We start from the raw sequence: 9,885 nt of genomic DNA, 5'->3' as shown, positions 1-9,885 counted from the left end.
GCCAATCCACAGGCTATAGCACAATTCTTTCATCCAAACACTTTGAGAATATGCTTGTGTTGACAACCTACTATAGACAGGAGAGATGGAAAGGGACTTGGAAAGTCCTGGTCTGAAGGAAAGGATCCTCGGGGATAGCTGGGCAAGTCATCGCTGGCACAAAGCCCAGGCCCTGGAGCTGTCTTTGGCTGGTCTCAGAAATATTCAAAACAACCCATCATACCATAGAAGTATTTCTGCAGTATTTGGCCCTGGCCCCAAACCCACGCGGTCCCTGGGTTCATGGAGCTCATGGTCATTCACAGGCAGTGAATGGAGCAATGACACAGAGTAAGACAAGTGCTCTGACCGGGAAGCCCATGGCTCCATCCTCTCTTCCCAGGCCATGCCTGTGTTTTCCTCGGATCACTCCCACTGCCACTGCAGTTCTCTCTCTCCTTCAGATCCTGCCTTCCCTGTTAGGTGGGTCATCCACACACCACAGGCTGTGTGAGCTGCTGAGAGCACGAGGCTTGAAAAGAGACACCAGGCAGGCCAGCCTGGCGGCACAGCCGTTAAGTGCGCGCGCTCCGCTTCAGTGGCCCGGGGTTCGCTGGTTCGGATCCTGGGCGCTCACTGACGCACCGCTTGTCAAGCCATGCTGTGGCGGCGTCCCATATAAAGTAGAGGAAGATGGGCACAATGTTAGCCCAGGGCCAGTCTTCCTCAGCAAAAAAGAGGAGGATTGGCATTGAATGTTAGCTCAGGGCTGATCTTCCTCACAAAAAAAAAAAGAAGAAGAAGAAGAGACACCAGGACCTACATGCTGAAAAGAGTCTCTAGGGGCATATAACTTGGTCATTAACTACTCCTTACCACGCCATGGAGTGAAGCTGAAATCTGAAAGCTCTAAGCTCTATCCAGTGTGAGAAAATCCACTGTGGGATGTTCATATAAAGGATCAAGATAGGATCTCACGGATGATGGTGGAGAACCTGTCAGCGCCCGAGCCCTAAATCAGGCCTAGGGTAGGGTGTGAGTAGGGCCAGCTTCATACATATGCAACCAGTGCAGTTGCACACGGCCCCACACTTCAAGTTTAATGCTTGGTTGTCACTGTCTTGAAATTCTTAATAATTTTATCTTTGACTTTGTGTTTTGTAAGTGAAGTCTGATGGGACAATGGAGCATGCACGGATTTCGGGGTGGGGGAGCAGGGAGGCTTGGAGCCTCAGCTCACATGGCATCCCACCTCCCAGGTGTCTCCCCACAACCCCTAGACAGGTTCTTGGCTGCCTACTCCCCTGCCCCCTGGAGCCCCAGGCTCCATACAGGCTCCCCTTCTCTGCCCCTGCTCAGCAACCACTGCTGCCCTCCACTCCCAGTGGAGGCCTGGCTGTGGCACAGGAAGGATTGGGCTGGGCACAAGCACCCTGCAGCACCTCGGGGCAGGGCATGGCACCAGCTGTCCCAGGGTTGGGCTGAAAGTGCCACAGCACATTCGGCAGGTGATAGCCTCTCACCCACTTCTGATCCCAGTACAACCCGGTGCAGGGGTTACAATGCACTTTGAGATTTTCCATCTTCTGCGGGTTTGGGTGGGAGCCTGTGGGAAAAGGAGATGCTTGGCTTCACTTCCCTGCCCCCAGCCTGGGCATGGAGCGTAGATCCAGGGGCTGGCAGAAGGAAGAATCCGGCAATCAGCTTTAAAACAGTTCTTGTTTCCAGGATGACAAACAGCTGCAGCCCAACGGCAGGGATTCCTGGAAGGCCATCTACTCACACACCCCCACACACACACACCCCCCACACATACACCACCACCACCACCAGCAGCAAAGCTGGTTTCCTGAGCCGGGCATGGACACTGTGAGCTAAAGGGGACTGCTGGGAATTTTGCCTCCTGCTCTGTGTATAGCTTCTAAAGGGAACAGTCCTGTCTGACTGCAGGGCAAGACCCAGGATGGGGCCCGGGAAAGTCTGGCAGCACATTGTCACTAGAGGTGGGCAGCCAGGGTAGGGAGGGGGCTGTAGCCCTGACTCGGGTCAGAGGGGCCTGGGCTGGAACCCCAGCGCCATGGGTACTAGTGGCAGATCCGGGACAAGTTCCTTCACCTCTCAAGCTTCAGTTTCTTCATTTGAACATTGGAGAAAATACTGGTGCTTGACCCCCGGGGCCATAAAAATTAAGTGAGACCATCTCTGCAGAAATGTTGAGCACAGTTCCTAGCACACAGTCAGTGCTCCGTAACTGGTTGCTATTAGGATTAGTATTAGTGTTAGTATTAGTGTTAGTGTTGGTATTCGTCTTAGTATTAGTGTTAGTGTTACCATGAGTGTTAATGGTAGAGTTAGTGTTAGTGTTACTATTAGTGTTAGTATTAGCATTAGTATTAGTGTTAGAGTTAGTGTTAAGCATTAGTGTTAGTATTTGTATTAGTATTAGTGTATTAGTATTATCATTAGTATTAGTATTAGTGTTAATGTTTGTGTTAGTGTTACTATTAGTGTTAGCATTAGCATTAGTATTAGCATTAGAGTTAGTGTTTGTGTTAGTGTTAGTATTAGTATCTGTGTCCTGGGATTCTTCACGGGGCATCACCAACATGGTAAATTGATCCCTGCTCAGATCTGGCCTTTGGCCTGGCTGAGTCAGATCCCTGATTCCTGTTCACTCAGACAGCATATCCCTCTTCTGCAGGCAGATCCCCTAAATGATGAAGGAAACCCACCATCTCAGCCCAGGAACACAGATGCTGTTGGGAGAGGCCGGCTCTCTCACCTCTGAGAGGGGTGTGTTTCTGGGCAGGTCCCAGAAGCAGGAGCTAAAGGCAGGCTTTGTCCATTCTGGGCCTTCAGTGGATTCTGGCTCCAGGCCCTGGATTCATGACGGTTTTCCTGGAATACTCTGGTGCCAAGCAGAGAGTGAGGTTGCAGCTTGGGACCTTTGGGTATCTGCTTTTCAGGGTTGTTCGGGGGTCCCGAGCTCCCTGGCCTGGGGCAGATTTAGTTCTCTCATTACTGGGCACAGGCAGAGCGTCTGCCATGGCGAGCCCACTGAGCTGGCCAAGCTCTCCCAAATCTGAGAGACAGAGCCCCCAAGGATCCCCTGGGCGGGGACGAGAGTTGTTTTGCACTATGTTCATTTCTGTACAGATGGACCAGGTGGACAATAACAAGGTGTCCTAGGGACACTGCCTTTGTTGTTCAGCCTCATGCCTTCTCAATATGCAATGGGCCCTGCAGTAGCTAAATCACATCTAACACCTCCAGTCCTTACTCATCCCCAGCCCCTCCCAGTGAGTCCCTGCATGGCCCTACCCCAAGACTCTCTCCCGCTCCCGAGCCTTCCCCCACTGCCTATTCTACCACATCCAGCTCCACGGGCAGCTTGGTGTGGCTTTCTTGAAGCCTCAGTCTCACACACAGCTCTTGCACGCACCCCACACATCCACGCTCTCATACTCTCCTTCTGGTCTGCAACTTGAAAAATTCCTTGACCCTTGGCCTTGAGGCCAGGTAGAGAAACTGAGGCTCCAGATGTTGACTTATGCACACAGGTGGCTTCAGAATTTCTAACAGCAAAGGGGCTTCAAGGCAGTAAATGTGGTTGGAAGGAGGTAAGGGGGATTGACACTGTTTGCATCACATAACACTTGAAATAAAACTGAGAAAACATCCATTGCCCATATCAAAGAATGGAGACTGATGGAGATAACGGGGGAGTTAAACTCTCCCTTTCCATTTCCCCTTGAACTCACCACAATCTCCAGGGAAGAGAGTATGTTTTTTAGTAACAATTGCTCATGTTTGTAAAGAGCTGTACAGTTTAAGAGCACTTTCATGTACATTGTCCTAGCATTTCCCAAATTTCAGATATTCCTAATATGGCTTGTTATTTTTTGCCATATCTGTGGGCCATCTGTACAGTTTCATTACTTAGTTTTTTTCTTTAACTTTAACTCATTTAAAAAATTTTAGACTTGTCCTAAGCAGTCACATCTGTGAAATCTTGAATTCGGTATGCTGGTTATATTTTTTTCTAAAAGCGAGCAAAATAAATACAGATCCCTTTTTTAAAATGTTGTTCATATGCCACCTAAAATCATCTCATTTATCCCCAGGGGTGTGCAACATCACAATTAGGGAAACACTGAATTATTTAATTTTATTGTTGTTATTACAATCCGGTTAGTTGTATATTCTTTTTTTTTTTTTTTTTTTGGTGAGGAAGATCAGCCCTGAGCCAATATCTGCCAATCCTCCTCCCTTTGCTGAGGAAGACCCGCCCTGGGCTAACATCCGTGCCCATCTTCTTCCACTTTATATGGGATGCCGCCACAGCATGGCTTGACAAGTGGTGCGTCGGTGCGCACCCAGGATCTGAACCGGCGAGCCCCGGGCTGCCACAGCAGAGTGCACGCACTTAACCGCTTGTGCCACCGGGCCAGCCCCAGTTGTATATTCTTAAACCCATTTTACAGAGGAGAAACCAAGACCTACAGAGATTAAATGATTTTCCAAATATTTTATCGATAGTATCAGAACTAGCACTGGAGAGCATACTTTCTGTTTCCAAGTCTGAAACACATTCTTCCTTTTTTTTTTTTAATAATTTTATTTATTTATTTTTTCCCCCAAAGCCCCAGTAGATAGTTGTATGTCATAGCTGCACATCCTTCTAGTTGCTGTATGTGGGACGCGGCCTCAGCATGGCCGGAGAAGCGGTGCGTTGGTGCGCGCCCGGGATCCAAACCCAGGCCGCCAGCAGCGGAGCGCATGCACTTAACCGCTAAGCCACGGGGCTGGCCCACATTCTTACTTCCTGAAAGAATATTCGATCTCATCACCTCCCGTTCACATATCAGCCCTCCATGATACATCTCCCTCCTCCATCAGCACCCAAACTGTAAGGCCTGCAAATGTCTCTGATCACTGGATTGATCACTGGAAATGCAACCGCATTTCCTCGGTTCAGATCTTCTGTAACCTTTCTGCTGAGTTTGACCTTGTTGACAACTCCCTGGAGTTCTTTATCCCAAGACTGAGCTCCTCCGACTTCTCATCTGACTCTTTCATTCGACCCATCCCTTAAAGGCTGATGGTCCTCAAGGTGCTCTGTGAAGCCTCCTCTCTTCCCACCCTCCTGGGCAAACTTATCTATGCCTGTGGCTTCAACCACACCCTCCATGCCAATAATTCCCAAATCTAGATTGCTAGCTTAGACCTTACACCTGGGGATGCTGTTGGCAAAGGGATATTTACCCTCATATGTCCCATAAGGACCTCAGAGCCAACCAGGCCACACAGTAACTCATCATCTTCCCTCTAGACCTGCTTGGGTAACTTCAGTTACCCCCACCTCTTCCCCATCCTTCCCATCAGTGCTCAGGAAAGTCCCACTTTAGCTCTGAAATGTCCTTCAACTGTCCTCTTCTCTTCATCCCCACTGGCACTTCAACCTCCTTTCATCTCTAACCAAATCTAATGCAACAAAGTCCTCAGCGGTCACTCTGCCATCAACCCCTCCCCCTATTGTCCAGCCTTCATACTACAGAGTGAGCTTTCTAAAATGCCAATCAATTTAAATCTTCCAGTGGATTTCTAGTGCCTTTAGAATAGTCTAAATTCCTTTTTGGCTACACATCCAACCCCTCTCCATCCCACATGCTGCATTCAAACACCACTCCTTGAAAACCCCACTCAGCATACGACCTAGTCAGTAAAAGTGTGAGCACCAGAATCCTAGCTCTGCAAGTTACTGGTTATGTATATATATAACCATACATATAACCATAGAACCATAGAGGAGTTGCTTAACTCTCTTTGCCCCTATGGTAGATTGCAAAAAATAGCCACTAATTCTGCCCAACACTTTGCAACATGACTTTGCACAGGCTTTGAATTGGGATCTGGCCATGTGATTTGCTTTGGCCAATGGGACAGGAAATATAATGCAAGCATAGACTTGAATAGTCCTCGTGCTTTATAGCTTACCCTCTTCTGTGCTTGGAACCCTGAGACCACCTTGTGAATAAGCCCAGGCTAGCCTGCTGGAGGATGAAAGGCGATTGGAGGAGAACTAACTCAACTGACTGGCAACTTGCCCACCTCCAGACATGGGCATGAGGTCATCCTAGATCATCCAACCTCCAGCTGACCTGTCAGACAGATGACAAAACCCAGTAGAGATCAGCTGAATCAACTCAAACCAGAAGACCCTCCCAATCGACCCGAAGAATTGTGAATACAAATCACATGGTTTTTGTTTTGTTTTGTTTTGCCTATCTGGTACCAGAGAAAAGATAATTCAGTCTAGGTTTTTTTAAACAATAGTCTTATTGAAGTATAATTTACATACCATGAAAGTCACCCTCTTTAAATGTACACATCAATGAATTTTAGAAAATTTAATGAGTTGTGCAACCATTACCACCATCCAGGTTTAGAACGTTTCTATCCTCTGAAAAGTTGCCTTGAATCTATTTGCAGTTAGTCGTCTCTCCTACTCCAGTCCCAAGCAACCACCTACCTGCTTTCTCTCTATATAAACAAATTTGTCTTTTCTGGACATTTCGTGTAAATGGAATCATACACCTTGTGGTCTTGTGCATCTGGCTTTTTCCACTTAGTGTAGTGTTTTTGAGGTTCATCCATGTGGTAGCATTTATCAATAGTTCACTTCTTGCTGAATATTATTCAACTGCACAAATAAACCCCATTTTGTTTATCCATTCACTGTTTGATGGATATTTGCATCATTTGCAGTTTTGGGCTATTACCAATAATGCTGCTATCAACATTCACGTACACCTCTCTATTTTCATACGAAAACATGCGTTTTCATTTCTCTTGGGTAGAAACCTGGGAGTAGAATTCCTAGGTCATACAGTAAGTGGACGTTTAACTTTTTACGAAACTGCTGACCTGTTTTCCAAAGTCACTGCACCATTTTACATTCCCAACAAGAGTGTTTGAGTGTTCCATGTTCTCCACATCCTAGCCAACTAGAAGCTCTTTTAGCTGGAGTTGCTAAACTGTGAGAATGTGAGTCTGCTGCTGCCAACAGCCATTCATTTGTCACATCATTTATTCAAGAAATACTATATTTGACTACCTACCACTATGTGGTAGGCTCTGCCCTGCAAGAAATCCCTGACAATGCTGTAAGACAGAGAGAGACAGCACCCTGGTGACATTGTTCAGCACCCTGGTCCTGGTTCCCCTGGGCATTTCAGTTGCAGAAGATGGTGAGTTTCCTGATGATGGTTTGAGTTGGGTCTGCTGCAGCCAGCAGCGCCTGCCAGGTACCCCTCCAACCCACTGCCATGCAAATAAGTCCTAGTGGCTGTTCTCCCCACATCCCACAAAGGAATACCAACTAGCCTTAGAACTTCGAGTGCAACAGAGGTGCCAGGAGATGGTTGGTGTCCAGCAGTCTGAGTGGTACCAATGGAAGCCAGAGAAGGGCCAGGTGGATGCCAAGAGGGGCCTGGGGGGGTGAGGGAGAGAGGGAGAAACTGGCTTAGGTCAGGAGGGCCTTTGAAAATACTTGTTTCTAATCATAAAAGGCTGGGATCCTACGTTCGTTCGTGGGTGAGGAGCGGGAAGAGAAAACCCTAGATATGCAGATATAGACGTAGATGTAGGGAGAGAGGGAAAGGAAGGAGGGAAGAAAGGCACCCACACGTTAACCGTGCTATCTCTGGGCCTTGAGATTGTGGGAGCCTTTGTTTGTTACTGTTTTTGCTTACAGTGCTTTCTAATTTTCAATTTTTCTACAAAGATTATGTATTCGTTTTTTCATGTATTAAATATTAAATTTTAAAAAAAGACACCACAATAAATATTTCTTTTAAACAGAGAAATAAAGCCCTGGGGAAGCTCCGCCTACAGCTGGGATCCTGGCCGTATGCATTTCAGTTCTTTATGCGCCAAGATCACTTTTTGCGCCCCTGGGTCCCAGCTAGGAGCTCGCACCCGCTCTCTCCTGCGTGTGTCCCTCCCCGCCCCGCCCCGCCCCGCCTCCCCCCTCCGCCCCGCGCGTCGGGTTGCCATCGACACAAATCTGCTCAGAGACTTCAGAGCCGCGGGCGCTGAGAGCCAACCTCTGCAACAGGCTGGGGGCTGAAGGAGGAGCCAGGGGAAGCGGCGCCTCGGCTGAGAGGCGGGACAGACCCTGCAGAGGCCCCCAGCCCCGCTGGCTCCGCCCCCTGCCGCCCCATCCCGGGCGGTAGAAATAGAGCCGCAGCCGCGGCCGCCGCCCACTGAGCTCGGATCCAGCCCGGACGCGACCACAGAAACCCAGGAGACCGAACTTCCCGGGCTCCTCGCCAATGGCTGACGAACTCTTTCAGCGCAAACCCTGGGACCCCGAGCAGATTCGCCTGGACCCCGACGCTGACTCCGAAGGCCTGTTTGACAAGCCTCCTCCGGAAGAGCCCCCAGCAGTCCGCGCACCCAAGTCGGCGTCGGCCGCGGGCAAGAAGGCTGGTCGGCGCGCCAGCGGGAGGGCGCAGGGGGGCCGCGCCGGGCAGCCCCCGAAGGCCGCTGCGCGCCCTCCGCCCAAGGAGGAGGCGCCTCCAATGGACGAGGGCTGCTATCTCGACCATTTTCCTCACCTCTCCATCTTTATCTACGCGGCCATCGCCTTCTCCATCACCTCCTGCATCTTTACTTATATCCATTTACATCTTGCCTGAGTGGGTACGGCGGGACGGGGTGGGCGCACCGCAGAGGGAAGAGGAAAGGGAAAAGAAGGGCTTGGCTTTTGGGGTTTGGAAACGCGCCCTACCCCCTTCATCTAGCTTTTGATGCTTGTTTCTTTTTTTCTCTGCTTGTCACTACCTTTGTCTAACTGTACATCAATAGAAACGTCCAAAGCAGCTGCCGATAATGAAATAAGGGTCTATTTGCACCTGGAGATTAGGGGAGGGGGCACAGTCAGCCCCCAACGTTTAGAATCTCGGGGTGAGGTTGAGTCCTGTTTATAATGAGGATAATGTCCCTGGACCCTACCACTTTGTGAGGTGGGGGTACGCGCAGGGCGCCTGTCATTTTGTGTTTGGGGCGCGCACAGCGAGCCCAACCTTCTGTTCTTTAAGGGATGAGCCAGACCCGGACCCGCGGCCTTCCAGAGAGGGCCCCGCGGGGAGGGTCGGCGCCCAGGCCCGGGCTGGGCCGGAGCCCTGTGATGCTGCATCGCCCCAGGAGAAGCCAGCTGTGTCCCCGAGCTGGCGCAGACAGAGCTCGGAGCGCGGGAGCTGGCGGACCTGAGTGCGCAACGGACGCCGCCGGAGCGCTAGACGCGGTGAGTGACGTTTGTCTGGGTAGCGCGCTGCGCCACCAGGGGTTCGGGATGACCTCGACTGTGCCTTTTTTCCTTTCTTAGGCTTTGCTGCCGCTGTCAAGCCGAGCCGAGCCCCATTGCCAGAGGAGCTGTCCTGATAGGAAGTCACGCTCCCGTCGTGTCTTGGACGTCGTGAGACCGGAGGCTGCTTGATGCGACCTCCTGGGACGCATACCCGTAGCTCGGGGGCTGTGCGGGATGAGACTTTGGAGCCCTAGCTGGGGTCTACCGAAGGGTTACCTTTGGGGACTGCAGGGCGGCTTCATCCTAGTCCGGAGCCCTTCCAGAGCTAAGGGACCCAAGACGCAGGGGGTGGGGGCATCTGTCATGGACAAGAATTCACGCTGGAAAACTACCTGACCCCTAGGGGTTTGTCATCTCAGACCCAAAAAACCTACTACCGAAACGCACCTTGGCAGATTATTTACCCACCTGCCATCTCTGTTTACTTATGAATGTTTAATGTCGAACATAGCACTCTCATACTGCCTATACTTTACTTGGAAATGTCTGTAATTATGGTACCTCTGATGGAATAAATCCCTCTTTTTCAGTCT

General features: G+C 50.1%; 1 protein-coding gene across 2 annotated transcripts; it reads left to right on the top strand.

Annotated features, from left to right (window-relative positions):
• Nucleotides 1-8,246: 8,246 nt before the first annotated feature.
• On the top strand, nt 8,247-9,885 carry SMIM48 (small integral membrane protein 48). 2 transcript variants are annotated; one of them, XM_087440181.1, is made up of 3 exons: nt 8,247-8,685; nt 9,084-9,289; nt 9,371-9,885. In XM_087440181.1, exon 1 carries the CDS (start codon nt 8,316-8,318, stop codon nt 8,679-8,681), a length of 366 nt encoding a protein of 121 aa, XP_087296307.1. In that variant the 5' UTR covers nt 8,247-8,315; the 3' UTR covers nt 8,682-8,685; nt 9,084-9,289; nt 9,371-9,885. The 2 variants fall into 2 exon arrangements, with proteins under 2 accessions (XP_087296307.1, XP_014645133.1); XM_014789647.2 differs by having other exon boundaries at nt 8,247-9,289.

This window comes from Ceratotherium simum, chromosome 16 (assembly GCF_057802395.1).
Source record: "Ceratotherium simum simum isolate JZ-2026a chromosome 16, ASM5780239v1, whole genome shotgun sequence".
Lineage (NCBI taxonomy): Eukaryota > Metazoa > Chordata > Mammalia > Perissodactyla > Rhinocerotidae > Ceratotherium > Ceratotherium simum.
The sequence above is the reverse complement of the archived record's forward strand: the minus strand, read 5'-3'. Positions and strand labels throughout refer to the sequence as shown.

Coding starts and splice junctions, on each gene's coding strand:
- SMIM48 (XM_087440181.1), top strand. CDS start 8,316: ATGGCTGACGAACTCTTTCAGCGCAAACCCTGGGACCCCGAGCAGATT.